The 21110-nt window shown below is 38.2% G+C and overlaps 1 protein-coding gene across 1 annotated transcript in view; it reads left to right on the forward strand.

Moving 5' to 3' along the window:
* FHOD3 (formin homology 2 domain containing 3) overlaps positions 1-21110 on the forward strand; it is a 645976-nt gene that overhangs the window by 92747 nt on the left and 532119 nt on the right. The window contains 1 exon segment of the mRNA XM_030551482.1: positions 8987-9051. Within this exon segment, the coding sequence (XP_030407342.1) occupies positions 8987-9051 (65 nt within the window).

Raw genomic sequence — 21110 nt, forward strand, 5'->3', positions numbered from 1 at the left:
TAAATTCCCAGTTTTAGTGTGTTGAGGATTTTTGAATCAGTGTTTGAGGATGTATATCCAAAGTCAAGCTACAGGTCTAATTTTTGCATTTTATATACTTTTTGAAGACTGCTTAGATTCATAAGTTCCCATGAAGCCCAGGGTTAGTGTTCCAAGAGCAATATGAACTCTCCCTCCTTGCCCGTATGAAACCTTGGAAATTCAGTGTGGCTTAGAGGAGGTTGAGTACAGGACTGAGATGCAGAAATTCTTGAAATCTAATAGTGGCTTTGCTACTGCCTCATTAAACATCTTTCTTCTGTGGTGTGTTAAGTGGGTCCCAAATGTAGTTTTGTGTACTTGAATAAACATATAATTTGCAAACTTTGAAGACCTACTTGAGCACTCAAGCAAACATTTTTAATTAAAATTATATAAAAAGATGATAAACATTTCACATATGTCCATTCCCATCACAGCTGATAATAAAAATATTTGTCTGTAATGTACCCCTTAAAAACTGCTTGCAGTTTAGAAAGTAACTATGGATATTCTGCGGTAATATCAAGCAGTGATCTTTTGTTAGGTCAAGTGATAGAGGTCTGTGTTTTGTGAATAGAAGGACCAAGTTGTGTTCTTGATAGGGTGCATATTTTTTTGATGACAACCTCTTTGTGTTAAGATTGGAACCCCAGTCGTCTTAAAAGTCCACATATATGCTCAAGGAAACATCCTAATGCTTTTCAGTATTGAGGATTATGCCTCATTAATATATAAAATGTATTCAGAAAACTCATTACACTAACTGAATACTTTTTGTGAAACTATTGTGTATTCTATTGCATGGTTAAAAATTTCTCTGAATTTATAAGAATATCTGTTGGTGCCTAGGGCACTTATCCCATACATTTAAAAATGCACCTAATACTACAAATAGATTGTCCATTAACATCCATTAACTCTCCAACCTCAGCTCATCTTCTCCAAAATGCATTGGGGAGAAAGATGAGCAGATATCACAACACAACCTTAACATTTGTATTACTTGATACTGGATAAAGTAATGGGCCAGATTCTCCGCTGGTGTGAATCACTGTAGCCCTATTGTAGCAGTAGAGATTCTGGCCCAGTGTGTTTGTTTCCTCCTTTCTTTCAACTATATGTGGCATGTTTAAGCGTGATCAATATGTGGCATGTTTTAATTTTAGGAAGTCAAAACTCTTCATTGATAGTGTGATTTTTTCCACCCCTACCCCAGTGATAATTTGAGATTCTTCTCCATAAAAAGCTATGAATATATTTATTAAAATCCAAAAAATCGTTCAAAATTAATTTTTTACTAGCAAACCACATAGAAAATTCTGGAAACCACATTCATTCTGGATTATTTATTCACCCCTATCAGTCAAGTTATAGCACTCCCAACTACCAAGAACCCTATTTGGTCAAAACAATTTAAAAAGAAAATTACAAAGGAGAAAATTGTCTGACTATAAAAGCATTCCGTGAGTTTTTTGATGTATGAAATCTCACACACATCATGGAGAAGCACAAACCTAATTAGGATAAGGATATAAGAAAACAAGAAAAATTGGAGGCAATCCAGTCCAAATAGACTACCTGAAGTTCTGGATAAGACTGATTCCCAGCTAAATCTATAAAGATACACCTCTACCCTGACATAATGCCACCCGATAAAACACGAATCCGGATATAATATGGTAAAGCGGTGCTCCGGGGGGAGGCGGGGCTGCGCTCTCTGGCGGATCAAAGCAAGTTTGATATAATGCAGTTTCACCTATAACGAAGTAAGATTTTTTTGGCTCCTGAGGACAGCGTTATATTGGGGTAGAGGTTTATATTAGTAACCTTCTTACAGAAATCTATATGCTGTAATGGAATGGCAACATCTTACCTGTCTGCCTAGAACCCCTTACAGTACTTGTAAAGCCAGGAAAATTATGAATGACTGTGCAAATTAGTGACCAATCTCATTGAAAATGTAAATGTTTGGCAGTCATGGCAAAAAGTTTGGAAATAGTAGTTCCAAACACTCTTAATCCCCACCACATTGGATTTATTAAAAATAGATTCCTGTGTAGAAGTAGGCAAAGGAGAACCTGGCGCTGCTGTCATATTAGCATTTAGCAGAGGAAGAGCATGTATGTTTCACATGTTCCTCTGGCGTAACTTCTGACTTCTATATAAGGCATAATTGTTAATAGGATAACATCAAACTCTCTTTGGGTTAGAAAGAACAAAAGGAGGTGCTCTCTCCCCCCCTCCCCCTTGCTTCTACTTCTACTCTTGAACCACAACTGTGCTGCTGCAATCAGGCAGAGTCATTGAATACTGACAGTATGTAAACCAGTGTGTAAGAATGAAATGTTGCTTATCTTCAACCCTAGCTGTGGATTTTTGAATATAGTCTTTATTTAATATATTTATTTATATTTGGAACCCTGTTTAATTAGAAGTAAAAAGGGGGGAAATCTGAGTTTTTATCTATTTCCAGGAAATGCTTTACTGTACACATTGAAAAATGGCACTTCAAATGGCTCCCTTAAACAAGCATCAGAGAGCAAGCATTAGTTTATCATCATTATTAACTTTATTTCCAGTGGCTGACATAGTCACCTTGTGCATACAAGGGGAATTCACTGCTATCTCCTGAAGAACTCTGGATTTAAATATATGTTAAGGTAAATTTCACTAAATGTAAGTCAGATTTTGAAAGTTTGAAGTTCACTTTTTCTGACTTGCTTGAACACAGTAAAACAAATCCTATGCAATAGGTTGTGGCTTTACTGCACATCTTTGTGATTCTAGGCAATAGTTTGTGCATACGGATTTATTTGAAAATGGAACCCCACACAATAATTTTCAGTGCGCTTCTGAAAAACCATCAAATACTATAGTGATGAGGGCAATATAAGAACCTATGTAGAATAGAAAAGCAGCCTTGGATTCATTATGTGTGGTAGGGCAGCTCAGAATTTTGTAAGCACAGACTGGGCTTTGATTTTAATAGAAACTAGCTCTAAGGCAAAAAGAAGGTGAAAGTTTTGAAATCTTCTAAAAGGTGAAGAAAGACATACTTTTCAAAATGACTATCCAGTTAGAAAAAGCTGATATCCCAGCTGTATTTTGGGATTTTTAAGATAATTTAGGCTAGTATTTGTAAAGGGCCTGGTTTTCAAAGGGAGTTGGGTGCCTTATGCCCTTTGAAGTCCCAGATGTAACATAGATTTAAGTCTTGCTTTCACCAATATATGCATTCAGATTTGATTTGTGGAAGTTGGAGAGGAAGAGCTTGATCATTCCCCTACCAATGTGATATCCTGTTAAATTAAATGCTACGCTCTCATATCTTATCCTTTCTCCTTAAAATGTTTTTTGTTTTCTCCTTAAAGTACAAATTCTACCTAGTTCTCAGAGCTACAATTCAGTAGTTTGTTAGGCTGATAAGAGCGGAGAGTAGTAGCATGCAAGTAATAAATAGTTATCTCCTCCAGAGGAGTGAACGTGTAGAGTGTCCTTTGTTTTGATTTTGATATGTCATGGTATATGTCTGCACACCTGATGGTGGTGAGGTGGTTCTGTGTGCGTACTGCCCTTCATATTGATTTGTCCTGGTGATCAGTGGGACCTTTGGGAAAGTTTCTCACTTCTGTGAGAATTTTGTTCTCAGATATGATGAATGTTGGAAGGTGCTTTGTATTAGAAGAGCACAAAAAGTTTATACGGCAATTAAACCACATTGCCCCATGGAATGTCCTCTTAAATTTCTGTAAGGTGTTTGTTCTGTTGACATCTCACACTCTCCCATTGTACAGGCAAGTGTTATGTTAACATGGGGAGAAAATATTAATTGATTGTTATTGTCATTTGGCCGTACTTGTGGGTCTGGAGTGAGATCCCATGCTGTAGCTCTAGAAGGTAGAGCCCAGAACTGTCAGTCCAGAAGGAAGTGGGGCTATGGTGGCTTTAAACCACCTTTGATCCTGGGCTGTTCTGGAAGCTGAAGAGGCCCCTGGAATAACTTTTTCAGTCGGTCTAATTGCTTGTCTTACATGGTGAGTTATGTGCTCTACAGGTCTGTGATTCCTAAATGTGTTGTGCATTAATCGGTCTGTTTAGATCCTGCTACTGCTGTTTGAAACAGTACTACATGGACGTGCACTAGAGAACCTTTAGTGCAGCAGCAGAGTCTACCTGGACCACTGAATGTGCAGCACATTTGTGTGCTTTAGACATTACACCTCATCATGTAGACAAGCCCCGAGTTATGGCAGCCTCTTGGAGCTGCCCTGAGGGTCACTGGCATTGGAATCTCAGCAGCGTTGCATGCTATGGACATGCCCTTCCTGACCCCAGCCTTGCCCTCTATGCCAGAATTTCCAAGAGAGTCCTCAGAGGACACCTTTATGTCTGTCTCCATCAGGGCCTGCACCAAGATAATCCACCCCAAATTAGAAATGGTTTTTTTAGGGCCCCTCTATTCCACTTCAGCCCTTTTACCTGACATAAAGTGGTTGGAGCAGGTTGGGTATCTCACCCTGCTAGGCCTTCCAATGTGCCCCCATTCTGTTCCTTTTGTGCCCTGTGTCACCTGTTCTTTTGTCATTCAGTTTATCTCTATCTCTTCATTTTAATTCTTTTTTTGGTCTTTCTAAAATGCCCATGTAAAAGGGATACTGGAGGATGAACTGTTGGTTACCATTTGAAACTTGGTCTGCCTGAAGGCTGCTTGTTTTGTTTTCTTTACATTGCTAGTATATTTTATAGAAATAACTGGTGTTTACTTGTTTGTTACCTTTTAAAGTTTTAATAGTAAGGCTACCTATGGGCCAAAGATTTAGGAATGTTACATACACTGGCAATGCAAGTAGATGCTCCTTTTATGCTATGGCCCAGATCCAGTAAAGCATCGAAACTTGTGTGTAGCATTAGGCATGAAAATATCAAGGTGTATGGGACTAGTGATGCATTTTAAGTTGTGCTCATGCTTAAGTGCTTCACTGGGTTGGGGCTTATATTACTTAAAAGTACTTTTTTCTTTTTCTTTTTTTCCTTTTGATGACTGGGTGTTTTGGATTTCTCCCAGTCTTGAATTAATACACACTTAGTATTAAGTTAACGGATCAGCAGCTATATTGAATACATACTGTATCAATTTTCTCTTTTCTTGACCTGTGACTGTCAATGAAAGGATAACAATGCTACTTCATGCTTAGATTACACCTTCTGTCCAAAGGTCTCAAGCATGAAGAGTTTTCAGGAGTGTTTTTTGCCTTCCATGGATTCCAGCGAGGGTTGGATGTGCACAGAGGGATATAGTGGGTCAAAGAAGTCATGAAGTAGATACTTGATCACAGAGCAGAAAGTTGGAAGGTCATCCATTATATTTCTTGGCTTCAAAGTATGATGTACACATTGGATAAAATGCTACTTTTCATACTGCTTTAGCCACTTACATATAGCCATTAAAAAAATCAACATATCTAGTATATTGTTCCTACAAAAGGAATACTGTTAATGTGTAACTTGTGGTGCCCCATAAATGTAAGTCTTCATTATTGTATTGAATTCAAATGACCTTCATATTTCATATGATACTGTCATATCTAATTATATTTTACATTAAGTATTTACTGGAGCTAGTGAACTCAGATTTCATGTTGCTTGAAAGAAAATATTTATGGGAGAAGCCACTTTGTTTGCTTGTATGGTTGTGTATTCGTTTTCCTGCTGTTAAAATATACATCTAGCAGAGTACATTTATTTATCCTGGAATAAACTTCATTTTATCTTCTACTGAAAAATACAGTCTTGTATTTATGGCAATGTTTTTTCTTAGTACATGATTGTAATAAAAACTGAGCTTAATTTCTCTATTACATGAACTATTAGGTACAGAAGTTGGAATAATTTTTCTTCAGAATGTATTAAACACAATATAATAATTAATTCGCAAAAAAGAAAAGGATAAATGTGATAAACCCACGGTGAGAAAATGTATATAATTAAATATTAGAAAAGTTCCCTTCTTTAAATGCCAGTTGTACACGTTTCTGAAATTAAGTTGTGCTTAAGAACCAGGACCCATGCCATGATTTAACTTTTATTTTACCATAACATAATAATAGAGCTCTGTGCACAAATAGGTCTCAAAGTGTTTTAAAAAGGGTAATCTCATTAGTGAACTGTATGGCATTTACTCAGTCTAACCTCAGAAGAATTAAAAACAGAATTGACAGAGGTCCTCCAAGGATGGTTATCCCCTCACTAAACGATCCCAGCTCCTTAGCTGGTTGTTTAAAATGAAGTTATACTCTGAAGTGTTTCTCTCTGAGAGAAAAAGAAGACTCCTTTTACGATACCTAATTGCTAACATACAGTATTAGCAGAATGAAGAATGAAATTGTTGTTGTTTCCTGGCATTTAGGTGAAAACCAGATAGCAGTATTCCCATGAACTGGTGTCACCAACATGGCTGCTAATAGTTAACCTGATGATCAGTTTCCCTTTAATTCCAGTGACTGCCTGTAGAATAAGATCATGACAAACAGAAAGGGCAGCTTTGGTTTCCTTTCAATAGCAAATGGCCCTTTTTTTTTTTTTTTTTTAACTTCATCCAATAGGCTAACCACTGATTGAAGGCAAAAAAGCAATTTGTGTTTAGAAATCTATTTTGTTGGCAGCATTATTGCCACATTTCAGTTTTTTAATTTTTGGTGATGTGTTTTCTGACCCTCTGCGTGGTGAACAGAGAGAGCTTATAAATTCTACGGCTGGCCTGGTTTAAAATGGCATGTTTCAGAGGAAGGAAAGAATAAATCTCCATGATTATCTTGAGCATTCATTACCTGAGTTCACTGCTTTTGTTCTCATGACTACCCTTTCTGTCCGTCTATCTTATGGAGCCAGGAAAGTACTTTAGTATAATATCTGAGCACCTCACAATCTTCAGCACGTTTGTCTTCACCCCATCCTTCTGAGGTAGGGCAGTGCTATTATCTTCGTTTTATAGGTGATGATCTGTGAAACAGAAAGACTACGTGACGTGCCCACAATCACCGAGGAGACCTGGAGGGGAGCAGAGAATTGAACCTCTGACTTCCACATCCCAAGCTAGACTCATCAAACCATCCTGCTCTCTTCATAAGGGAAAGGTCATCAGTTATGTCAAAGTATTAATAATAGTGCAGAAGGAGGAGCATAGAATATGCATTTTTTCACTGTTAGAAGAGCTCTCATGCTGGGATACACCGTAGTTTTATCTGGTGCATGGAATCATATGTCAATGAGTGGTACTAAAATGAATATCTCACATTTATTTGCCACTTTTTATCTGAAAAGATCCCAAAGCACTTTGTGAATTAGATACTTCACACAAGTCATTGCGCTTTTGTGCTGGAAAAGGGCAGTTGTGGACAGAGTACAGGCCATAAAGCACAGAAGGATATTGTGTCCAGTTGAAATTTCAGGAGTAATTTAGGTACACAGATTGTCATTACCAAAATTGGAATTTGTCCAGAAAACGGGTTAATATCCATACAATATAAAATACATGTGAGGAAATAGTATGTTAGTGTTTGGAATTTCAAAAGACCTGCAAATCTAGTAGTCTTAAAAGAGCTTGTATATTTTGAAATTTTGTTTCATACCACTGTAAAGAGAGCATTTGAAAACCAGTGTAATTTAGAGGTTTGATATAAAGTGTAAGAAAACATATTATTGTAAGTGTGGCAGTGAATTCTTCAGTTACTAGTACATAAGCAATTCCATTCTAACCTCAGTTTTCAGCCACTTGCATAATTAATTTTTTGCAGGCCTGGCATTTGTCTGAATGTGGATTTTTCTCTGGCAAATTGTACTGGAAGAGTGAAAAAAATACTGTTTTTTTTTACTCTTGTTTAAAATAAAATTCACAACTGTTTTGCTGAAACAACTATGGAAAGGAAGTTGAAATATGGCTTGATGGTATTCCTTGTTGAAGAGCAGAGCCACCGTATCGTCTGATGAAAAGTGGTTTTGATCTGATTGAGTTGTGACCAACTGAAAATTGCAATATGTGTATTGGCAGAAGACTTTGCACAGAAATTTCTCACTAAGATGGTAAATTGTGCAGCTAAGGCAGACTGTGTAGTATGTAAGCTTGTGGCTAACTTGTATGCACAGTGGAAAGATTAAAGCTAGAATGTGACCTCGGGTACAGTCCTGAACAAGTCCTGAGAGCCATTGTGCCCCAAATGCCCTGTTGAGGTACAGTCCCATCCCACCCCTGCTCTTCTGTTGCTCTGGGGGCAATGCTGGTGGTAAGGGATTAAGTTACTCTAAGCCTTGAAAGGGTACAACTTACTTCCAGCCTTGCATATGGCCAGCTATTCTGACTGTTGAATGGTGTGCATGTGGGTGTGCAAAGCCAAAGCTCTGCCCGCTCCCCAGCTGCTTTCTTGAAAGGTAGAGTATCCAGAGATCAGGGACTATGCTTCTGAACAGACTGAAGATCTACATAAGTCTGTCCAGTTGGTACAGCAGATGCGGGGATGTGTAGCCTTACTCCTGTGCTGTATCAGTAAGACAAGGATGCAGCATAGTCCTTAATAAATGAGGAAGGCCTCCTTAAGCTTGTAGGAAAAATGGTACATTATATTGATATAGAAATGGAATGCGATCATGTACTTAAAGACTCATCAAAATGCATATGCAGAAGGAATGGACAGAGTAAAGATTGCATATACAACCTTAAATTTACCATTGTCTTTTTTAATGCTTGACTATAAAAGGACGACATTTCGAATCATGGTCTTGCTCCATGATTGGGGTTCCTGGGAACTACAATAACACAAAGAATAAATATTTTTATGAAGGGGAAAACCCTGCATCATTGCGTGGAGCTCCTTTAATGTGGTATTTCTAGTGATATTAGATGAGACTAAGCTTTTAGAGACCTCTTTCTGGTTTCAATACTCACATCAAGTTTTCCTCTTTTTTTTCCCAGGAGGGGCAAGAAGCACAGTATAATTCTGAGGACACAGCTGTCAGTGAGAGTCCATGTCTGCATTGGTAAGTGAGATTCTAAATGACAAAACAGAGTACTCTGGGATACGAGTTTGAGGAATATGATGAGATAGGCTTGCTTTCTACAACGTTAAAGTGAATAGGTCATATCTTGCTCACCCTACTTGAAAAAAAAAATACCTCCCACTGATTTCAGTGGGATTGTTGTATGGGTGAAGTGAAGAGGGTTCTACTTTTATTAATAATCAGGGATTTATCTCTAGGAAATATCAAAGTGACAAGGCATTGTGGGTAAGAGCCGACATTACTCAATTTGGACAGCTATTCCCGGATCCTGATTAGAAACATACCAAGGGATATGTAATGATGTTACTAATATAAAGATCCTGTATTTTCAATATTTACAGGTCAAACATTTTCTTTTCAACTCTGGATACAGGATGGCTGTTTCTAAACCTTTAACCACATTTGAGGAACTGACCCAGGAGCAAGCTGGAAAAAGGCTAAATTTCTAAGTTATATGCAATTTTGATTGAAAAGGATGTTGGTAAGAAAACAACCCAGCTGGAAAGATGAGAAAGGGATTTGGACAAATAAATTGATCTGGATTAGAGAGTCTCTATGTGGCAAGGCAGATATACATCTTCAATTTGTGTAGCTCATAAAGAATATTTGTATAAATGGCTTTGACTCCAGATAAGATCAATCATATTTTTGCTACTAGGGAAGTGCTTTGTTGTAGGGGCTTGGAGGAAAGGGGAACATAGTAGCACACGTGATGGTTGTGTCCAGAAACTAGACAGCTTTGGGAGGAAATTATTAAAGACATTCATCTTATGACAAAATGTCAGCTTCCTAGAGATCTCCCTGACCTGCTTATTTAATGCTCTACTAAAAAGATTTACAGAATGACACATTAATTTCTTTTTTATTATGTTGCTTTGTATTGCACATTATTGGGGAGCTGTGACTTCTCCAGGGAATTGTGGCATAGTAAAATATGGACTATCCTCGTAATGGAAAAGTTTTCACATCAAGTACTTATGCAAAAGAAGTGCCAAAAAGAGAATAGGTACACCTCTACCCTGATATAACGCAACTCGATATAACACGTATTCGGATATAATGCGGTAAAGTAGTGCTCTGGGGAGGGGCAGGGCTGCACTCTCCGGCAGATCAAAACAAGTTCAATATAATGCGGTTTCACCTATAACACAGTAAGATTTTTTGGCTCCTGAGGACAAAACGGGGTAGAGGTGTATTTAAAAATTTGGTCACCTTTTTTAGCATACTCAGAGGAGGAGGACTCCACAGTCAGCATGCCAGAATCTTTAGCCAGGTTCTTTAAATATTAACCTGTTCCTGAATGGGTAATGTACAATGTAATAGGTTAACCTTTTATTGTAACTTTGCCTTAAAAAAGTTTTAAACATAAAATGGAGAGGGTTTGGCCCATGTGTGACTGAGGGGAAGTAATCTGTAGAACAGAGGTCTCAAAGACGCGGCCCGTGAGCCATCTGCGACCCGAGAACCTCCCCGCTGTGGCCCGCGGAGGAGAAATGCATGCAGCCATGCTACCAGCTCTGTCTGCTGCGGGCGCCGCCCCCCACAGCTTCCGTTGGCTGGGGGAGAGGGACAGAGATAACATCACTAGTTCCCTGGCAGAGTCAGCCATGGAGGCAGCATCATTAGTTGCCAGGCAGAATCAGCAATGGAGGCAACATCACTTTTTTCCACAATGACTATAAACAAGTCAAAATACCGAACACAACTATCTGATGCATACCTTGCTGTGGACCTGAAGGTTTCAACTGCTCGGTCATTGAGTCCAAACATCAACAAACTGACAGAACTGAAGCGTTGCTAGATGTCTGTCAAACGGTAAGAACTCTCTGGCAGGAAAAGAATTGTATAAAGTTGTACGACAGTTTTATTATATCTAAGAAATTTGAAATAAAAATTACAATATAAATGTTTTCTTAACACCATTGTCAGTGACATTGTTGGCACACTGGGAGGATTTGAGGACTGGCACTGGCCCTAAGGTAAATTGAGTTTGAGATCCCTGCTATAGAAGTTTGTTAAGAAGCAGAGTGGAGATTTTGGTGTTGTACACTAAACTAGCTGTAATGTTAAAGCTGTATTGCGGATACTTAAAAGTGCTTGCACGGTCCATGTATCCATAGCATTTGTACATACCCCCTAGATTATGCTTACTGGGTTGAGAAGGAGAGGTGAGAAATTGCTGACTGACAACTATCTGCTGTATTTTAGTAGCCTGTAATGTTTATTTTTCTGCATATTGTGGATCTTGGCCATGCATACTGTCATTATCACTGTCATGATTTTGGAAGTACTCTGGTTAGAATATTGCTGACATAAGGAAAGCCAGTTGAAACAAGTGAATGTGTATCTTAAAATGTCCACATAGTACTAACATGGCATGAATGAAGTTACCCTATGGTACATTGCCTATGGCAAAGTCAATGCATTGCAATGGGAATTTTATAAACCAATCTGCTGTACAGCAACTCAGTTAAATGACTTCAGTGGTAGACGTTAATACAAATGGCTAGAGTGCACTGATGTTGTCATACCAGGACATTGTAAGTGGCTTGGGTTCATAAAAAAGAATGTATTCCATAGCTTCCTTTTTCTCGCCTTCATTTCATTTCTTCTATGATAGGTTACTTTGGCACATTAACCATTCATACTGTGCTAGCCTGGATGCAAGAGATCATAGCCTGAACACAGCGCTAGAGACACATGTTTTTAGGCTCATTAAAGGGGATGGGGGAATGCTGAGTAAAGATTCACTTTATTTCTAACGTAGTGTTGTCTGAGTGTTCATGAAATCAGTCTTTAAATACAGTTAAACTTTCTTCTTAGTCTAGGGACACTTCTGAAACAGCCTTTATAAGAATTTGAACTGAGCATAAGCAACCTACAGAATTCCTCAAATGCCTTCCATTGAGAGCCGTCTCTAGACGGCATCATGTAGAAACAAATTCCCCTATACTAGCTGATTGAAGAACAACAGTGGACCATTATTAAGCATATGTGCTTTGCTATTAGAGAAGAAGCAAGGATGCCAAGACTAGGATGATTGTATAAATATGAATTAAATTAAAAACAGTTCGGAGAAACCCTTGTTCTGGCTGGCTATGGTATCTCTTCAACAGACACAAGAGAAAATTTCATGTTTCCTAGAGTCACAAAAAATATTTCCTCATGTCAGATTTTTAGTTTGGCCAGAGTGCAAAGAGTCAGAGCATTAGGTTTGCATTTGCAGTTATCTGATGGACATGCGCAAATGTCCTTGAACATACGTATCTTACTGTACACATTTTAACTTCCATTTTCAAAAATATGGCTCTCACTGTAAAAGGCTATCCTAATATGCTGTGCATAGATGATGCCTTGAATTTTAAATCTCCAAAATTTAATTTGGACCTGCACTTTTGGCTAGGTGCATTATAAATATAGGGGCAAACTGCAAGATCTGGATCTGATTTTAGATTCCAGCCCCCTGCTGAAGTTTTTGGAGCTTTCAGATCAGAGGTTTTGTTTCAGCCCATGCCTGATTGTAATGTAGTTTTCTTAAGGTTTCTTTTTATATAAGCTACTGTGAAATAATAGGGAACTCTCAATGGTTTTTAGTGTTGGAATCATTCTGAGAAAGGTATATGTCAGTTATACTTTTCAGAAATTAGGAAGGGTGTTTCACGGGCAAGGAGTATCTGTCTTCATCTTGCATATCTGTCCACATCAGCTGCGTGCTATGCCTTTTTCCATATATAAGCATTAGGTTTGAGGTTGAAAGATATATTACTTTTTTTTTTGGGAGGGGGGAGGAGGGTAGAAGCCAGGAGTTAGAGCAATTTGAGCTGGTGTTCTATGGAATAAGAAATTTGCTTCAGCTCTTTTCTTTGGTTCCACCCACCTGTACTGTAATTACAAAAGTCTTTCTTCACAATGTACTTGCAAAGGATTATGCTTAGAATGTGACTGTGTTTAAAGTCATCACTATCATCATAGAGCTGTTTTACTAAAGAGCATCAGGGCTGTTGTCACATAGCCTGTCATCACTGCCAGACACGCAATCATAATTTGCATTTAGGGCTGAAATAAAGATTTTGTTTTTCTTTGAATAAAAGCTCCCATAAATAAATTGTCCAGTATTTTTCCCATCCCTAAATCTTTTCTTTTTCATGTCAAATATACAAACATTTGTGTTCAGAATATCAAAATAAATTTCCCTGCATTAGGGGATGCTAATCTCTTGGCAATTCATTGGGCATTAGTGCCAGCGGATGTATTGACTAATCTTTTGTGAGCTTTAGGAAGTATTGGTAGTTTCAGTCCTACCTCCAACTTGTGACAAAGGAAGCAACTTAAAGCAGGAGGCAGAAAAGAGGTGAATGCTGTGTATTAATTTGAACACTGAAACTGTCATTGAATGTATTTATCATAGCAGACCTCTCATCACTATACCTTCCCACTCTCTCTGTCTCTGTTTTTTAAATTTAACATTAAGAAATTTTCTCTCTCATTTTTGGATCTCATAAGATTATGCTCAAATTAAGAACTTGATGGTAGAAGGAACAAATAGCTTTCATATAACTCTCTTTTTTCCCTATGTCTTATTTAATCCCAATTGAATCATATCATGATAATGTTTTCAAATGAAACAAGATTTGAGTGAGCTGAAATTTTTGCTGTAGCTTAATCCAGTTTTTGTTTATAGAGCATAAACCAGTGAAAATGATGGGCTCAGTTTTGCACCAATTAATGTCAATTGAGCAGAAGCAGGCCCTAAATGGCCCAGTTTCAGATGCCTTTTTCTCCGTTCTATCAAATTTTGATTTTGTTTGGTGTAATTAATGTTGACAGTGAGTTAATGCCTCCATGGGTTAAGTCTCATTGGTGTCTTGGCAGGCCTTATATCCAAATTTCCTTGCTTTCATTTGTCTGTGACCTAATATTTTTGGTACATGTGTTTTAAATATGGAAGATTACTTGATAAATTCCTGTGTAAGCCAAGATTTGGCCTAAACCATTAACAGTGCTAAGAACTTTCACCTTTTCCAGCAAAACAGTAGATTTCAGTCAGAGCAGCTTTTGATTAGTTAGTGCCCAGTAACGGATGGACAAAATTCTGGGCTTTCCCTAGCAACACCAATTAACCCAATAATTACGTACTGCCAACATTTTTCTGTGACGGATTAATAGAAGAAGAGAACACCTGACCAGAACAAGGGAACTCTTCATTATTTCTTGAACGTTCACTTTAGTTTTTCTGTATGAGAGTGGCCAGGCAGCTGGTATGCTGTGACCTCTGCTTTATACCATACCTTAGACCTTAGTTCCTCCTGTGCCACTGACACATCAGGCATTCCTGTTCCTCCACCAGATTTTATGGTTGCTCACTAGTTGTGGTACTACATTCCAAGTGATGCTAGTACATTCAGTATCTTCTTACCAGTTCATCCTTGGCCTTTCTTGCTTTCTTTCCTCCCTCAGGTACTCAATTCAGTGCTTGCTTAGCATGTCTCTGATATGGTGTGCATGTTACAACCATCTGAGCCTTCTTTCTTTTGATTATGTTTTCTAACATGTCCTGCTCTGTCAGCTTCCTTACTCTCCCATTTGTTATTTTGTCTTTCTATGTAATGTGAAGTACCTTCCTCAGCCATGTCTGAGAAGCAGCCTCCAATGTCTTTGTTAGCCACGGTCATTGGCCAAGTCTCTATTCTGTTAGTAGAGTGCTCAGTATGATTGCATGGTATAAACTGATCTTTAGTTTGCTGCTTAGTACACTAATAATCATCTCACCGTTACTTTGTGCTCCCCATACCTGCTTGTTTTATCTATCTGTTATCTCTCAGTATATACTTTGATTGTAAGCTCTTTGGTGCAGGGAAATCACTTTCATTATATGTGTGTATAATACTAGCACAGTGAAGACCTAGTCCGTGATTGGAGCCTCTAAACACTATCACAGTTCAATAAATATTATAACAACGAACTAATCACTTTACATCCTCTAAAGTGTGTGTCAACCAATGATTTTCTGTCAAGATATAGTAGTTGTCATAAACAGATACTTAAGTGTTAATGCCTCTTTTACCTGTAAAGGGTTAAGAAGCTCAGTAAACCTGGCTGATACCTGACCAGAGGACCAATAAGGCGACAAGATATTTTCAAATCTTGGTGGGGGGAAGTCTTTTGTTTGTGTTCTTTGTTTTGGGGGTTGTTCGCTCTTGAGACTAAGAGGGACCAGACATCAATCCAGGCTCTCCAAATCTTTCTGAATCAGTCTCTCATGTTTCAAACTTGTAAGTAACAGCCAGGCAAGGCGTGTTAGTCTTGTGTTTGTTTTCTCAACTTGTAAATGTTCCTTTTTGCTGAGAGGATTTTACCTCTGTTTGCTGTAACTTTGAACCTAAGGCTAGAGGGGGTTCCTCTGGGCTATATGAATTTGATTACCCTGTAAAGTATTTTCCATCCTGATTTTACAGAGATGATTTTTTTCTTTAATTAAAAGCTTTCTTTTTAAGAACCTGATTGATTTTTCCTTGTTTTAAGATCCAAGGGGATTGGATCTGGACTCACCAGGAATTGGTGGGGGAAAGGTTTGGGGGATGGTTAAATTCTCCTTGTGTTAAGATCCAAGGGGTTGGATCGGTGTTCACCAGGAACTTGGTGAAAAAGCCTCTCAAGGCTGCCCAGGGAGGGGAAGGTTTTTGGGGGACAGGAAGTGTTCCAGACACTGAAATTTCTGGATAGTGGCAGTGTTACCAGATCTAACCTAGTAATTAAGCGTAGAAGTGTCCATGCAGGTCCCCACATGTGTACCCTAAAGTTCAGAGTGGAGGAGGAACCTTGACAGTCGTTTGATGAACAGCATATCTTTGCCTGAAGTAGTGCTCCATGTAACAGGAACTTCAAAATGGATTAAATCAGCCATCCTGTTTGGCTGTGTGATTGCTATCAAAATGAAGAGGCTAATTCAATAAGGATTAACATTCGATTTACAATATGCCAAAGCAATTATTTTGAAGTTCATACTGATTTTATTGGTATGATTATAGTTCCTCTCCTCCAAATACTCTCCTACATTTATATATATATGTATTGTTTTATTTACATGCACAATAAAAATAATTCTTAGCATTTATATGGAGCTTTTACAAATATTAATGCATTTAACCTCATAGCACCTCTGTATATATTCTAGCAGGAACAGCAGCAATTTCAAAATAGTCCATTTTAGCCCCAGATATTGAGTCACTCATAATTTTTTAAAATTCCGCTGTCTTGGCACTTTTAGCATTGCTAGTAAACAGAGAGGGGAGCCCCAACCATTGTGATCCCTCATTCACTCCTTTCATTTTTTCCGTGATGCTTCTTATGCATTAAATGCTTTCTCCAGATTGATCCATAAGTCCTCTGTCATAAACAGATAGCTAAGGGTTAATGTCTCTTTCACCTGAAGCACCTGACCAGAGGACCAATCAGGAAACCGGATTTTTTCAACTTTGGGTGGAGGGAATTTTGTGTCTGAGGTCTTTGTCTGTCTGCCTGTTTCTCTGAGCTTTGGAGAAGTAGTTTCTGCTTTCTAATCTTCTGTTTCTAAGTGTAAGGACAAAGAGATCAGATAGTAAGTTATATGGTTTCTTTTCTTTGGTATTTGCATGAATATAAGTGCTGGAGTGCTTTGATTTGTATTCTTTTGAATAAGGCTGTTTATTCATATTTCTTTTAAGCAATTAACCCTGTATTTGTCACCTTTATACAGAGAGACCATTTGTATGTATTTTTCTTTCTTTTTTATATAAAGCTTTCTTTTAAAACCTGTTAAAGTTTTCTTTACTGGGAATTCAGGGAAATTGAGTCTGTACTCACCAGGGAATTGCTGGGAGGAAGAAATCAGGGGGAGATCTGTGTGTGTTGGATTTGCTAGCCTGATTTTGCATTCCCTCTGGGTGAAGAGGAAAGTGCTTTTGTTTCCAGGACTGGGAACGGAGAGGGGGAGTCACTCTGTTTGGATTCACAGAGCTTGTGTCTGTGTATCTCTCCAGGAGCACCTGGAGGGGGGAAGGGAAAAAGGATTATTTCCCTTTGTTGTGAGACTCAAGGGATTTGGGTCTTGGGGTCCCCAGGGAAGGTTTTTTCAGGGGGACCAGAGTGCCCCAAAACACTCTAATTTTTTGGGTGGTGGCAGCAAGTACCCGGTCCAAGCTGGTAACTAAGCTTGGAGGTTTTCATGCTAACCCCCATATTTTGGACGCTAAGGTCCAAATCTGGGACTAGAGTTATGATACCCTCTTCAAGACCCACCTGTACTGTGATGTCTGTGGGAAACTGTCAGCTGATAATGACTAGGTAGACAGGCTTGCTGAGCAAGGAGGATATCTTTATCTTAAAGTGATTCAGAACCACCAGTTAGAGCACATAGCTTATTCTCATCCTCCCTGCTCCTTTTCCTTCCCATTATTGGTCATAGTTGCTTGTTGCATATGTTGTTGTATATTAGAACCTTATCCTGCAATCATTCTTGCATGTGCTTAACTTTTATGTATGTGAATAGCCCCATTGAATGCCTGAGCCTCAAGTCTTTCCCTGTGCTGCTCCTGGATTGGTGTACTAGTGGCAAAATCTAACCCTTAAATCAGTAAAGATATCTAGTACCTAAGGATGAAGAAATTAGTGTAGATAGACAAGAAAGAAAAATGTCTGACCTGGAAGTTATAGGAAAAAGTGGTATATTTGAGAAACCATATATGATCATGTCGGTAAAAGACTATACTGTATTGCATTCTCTGAGGGCAGAGTTAAGGTTCTGCATATAACCACACTGTTGCTATTTCATTGCTTTGAAGGTTTAACCATGCAACCTGAATGTTCAAACAAATGTTGCATTTGTTTGAAATGTGTAAACGTACACTCTTCTGACAGTTGGTCTATGGTAATAGTTGCAGATCCTATGAAGTATCTTCTGATGTTGAGAATCTGCTTTCCCTATTTTTGGGGTTCATAGGCTAACAAGTTATGTCCCAGGAACGAGAACTTATGTAATTTATAAAGGGCACTCCAAATATGGGAAGACAGAGTATTCTATAAAAACCTTTCGTAATTGAGGCTTAACAGAGGTTTCAGGTCCTTTCTTTGAGCCTCGTATTTGAGCCTGTGGATTGTGATTTACAGGCCCAAATGAGAGGCTCAAAGAGAAGTAGTTCTTTGAGGGGCATTTTACAGATTTCTGTTCAGTGTTAGAAATACCTAATGGAAAACATTTTAATCTTGAAAGAAGGAGCATGTGGTGAGCATTAGCAGCTCAGCAAAACGTGCAACCAATTCGGATTTAATTTAAGGGAACAATAGAGGTGCCTTGAGAATTTGTCGGTAGTGCTGTGGTTTGAGTTCATATGTTGATGATAACAGAACTGCAAAAGAGGTGAGTCGCAAATGCTTATTAAATATCTTCTCAGTATAACTGTAAGGAAAGATGAATCCACTTTTAATTGGTTACAATGATGATGCCAGACGAGGGTTGTCCATTATTGATTTACAGTCATGATGTACTCCTCATGGTTCCTGCTGTATTTTAGTGAAAGTCATGGTTTAAATTAAAATAATAAACATCTTTATTACAAGGAAACTGAGATATACAAAAAGGAAAGATGAGAAAAGGCATTCCAGTTTTTGTTGGAGGAAGATAGAGGGTCAGCTATTTTTTTGTAAATGGCGTAATTTAGTACTAATTAGCACAGCACACACGCTATCTTGGGGCTGTTTTCCAGATGCGATGGCGATATCTGATTCAGCTTCTTTTCAGTGTGTGTGAAACACGAAATGGCTGCAAAGCACGGCAATAAAAATAGCTTTTTGAGCTTTTTAGGATTATTTAAATTAACTTTATCCAGGCTTTGAAACAATGATGCTCTTAAATCCAGTGGTTCCCAGATCAGATGCTTCAGAAAATAAATTAATATAAATTTTACTTAAGAACTGGTCTCCCTTAAATAATGATGTTTAGATTTTTGTGTTCAAATTAAATGCAAACACTTTAGGACAACCTGCTTCTCTGGATTAACCACAGCACTTCCCGACAACTTGTTATTGTCCTTGCTTATGCTCAGCAAAGGAACATTGCATTATGGAGCCGTAGTCATGGCTTCTTGGTGATTGGTTACAATTACCATTCCATTCTGAGCTCTGTTTTGACCCCTTCCCCCCACCTATTCTCCTTTACTCTCATTTGAAATTACTCCTTCTGTTTTGAAAATATTAAAGTTTTGCCTCAAGCAAGATCTGTATTAGTTCAGAGAGAATTTTAGACAAAGTGGAGAAATCTCTGGTGATTATCTCAGCAAAGCTATTCAAAATCCTCATCCTTGTAGTGCCCTAAGTTTAAAGCTGCATCACCACAAAAGTTCTGGAGCAAAGAAACCATAGCCTCCGTAGCAGGGGCTGCTGTAATGTACACACCCTGTTTTAAGAGGGCTTGTTTCAGTTTGAAAAGATTGCTGTGACTGAAAATTTGGAATTTGCCCTATTTCTTTTGTGCCTGAAAATACAGCAGTGATCAACAGGACTTCTCTGAATCAGGTTATCATCTCTCAATAACTACATTTTGAAAATTATTTGAGTCCCAGAATGATTTTTCTCTTATGACAACTTTAAAAATGGTAAGGCAAGGAAAGCTCAGTTTTGACCAGTACCAATATCATTGAGCATCAAACAGGCTTATAAGAAACAGCAGGTCATCTTCATATATGTCTACAGAATGCAATGTCAAGCTAGACAAATAGGTGTTAGGCCCTTTTTTGTCCATTTGCAAACTTGTTAGCTATTTTTTCATGTAATTAAACTATTGTCATATTGTATTTTATTGTAATCTGGAACACAAAAAAAAAATCCAGCAAAGATTTTTGTTTTTAATTTTTATTATTTATTTGAGCTTGCGATCTAGCTACACATGATTCCTATGGGGATTAACAAACAACAAACAAAAAAACCAGTGTTGCTTGGCACTTTTATACCACCTTCATTCCAATGATTTCAAAACACTTTCATGCTATAAGTTTCACATGAAAATAGGTAAGTATTAATTGGCGTGTCTTGTGCTTACTGGCACACTGTAATTAAAATGTTAAATGTCACATCCAAATGACTGGTGTTGCAATTGTCTGGTCTAGCACAAAATCTTAAATCTATGTAATCTATAAAGGGACTGACACAATAATTTCTTTCTTTGAAAAGTGTAACCAGGATGAAATTAAAAAAAAAAAAAAACCAAGACAACCTAGTTGTATATGCACAAATATATAATACACACACACATACACACAGACACATACTGTTTATAACAAGTAGCAGGATAAGGATCTGGTCCTGCAGAGATCTACTAATGAGTTGTAGTAAATACTACTGTGGCTAGTTATTCTCCTTCTTTTAAAAAAAACAATTTATTGTTTCTATTGAGCTTACAAGTATTGTTTTGAACTGTTATATTATGAACAAATATTAGTTTTACTTAGATGTTTAAAAGGCTTTTGACCATAAATTAAACTGGGGTAGAGCCTGTCACTAATTAATTTTTTTTCCCATTGTGGGTTCTGTTCAGTTATAGGGCCTGTTCCAAAGTGCTGATTACATTGTCATCTATGGAAGTCTTTCCATTGAGTTCAGAGGGCTTTAAATCTCTTCTGAGGGAAATTTGGACGTATATCTCCTCAGTGTGAGACCTGGGAGGCATTGTGAATAAAGCAAGCATGATGGGTCAGATCCTCAGTTGATGTAAAGCTGCATAACTCTGACTTCAAAGGACTATGACAGTTGACACCAGCTGAGGCTCTCGCCTGATATCTCCTTCAGCTCTAAGTGAGCATGGCCACTGCTATACCCTTGAAGTCTATGGGCATTTATTCTCAAACTTTTTCATACCAGTGACACCTCCCCTCCCCCTGCACTCCCTTTCATCTATCTGGGATCTATCCGGGATGCTCATCCCACTAGCAATATGGAAAGGGAATGCTGGTTGCAACCACGTGTTAGCTCATCTTCTGGGGGTTGTGACCACTCCACCCCAGGTTGAG

This window comes from Gopherus evgoodei, chromosome 2, assembly GCF_007399415.2.
Source record: "Gopherus evgoodei ecotype Sinaloan lineage chromosome 2, rGopEvg1_v1.p, whole genome shotgun sequence".
Classification (NCBI taxonomy): domain Eukaryota; kingdom Metazoa; phylum Chordata; order Testudines; family Testudinidae; genus Gopherus; species Gopherus evgoodei.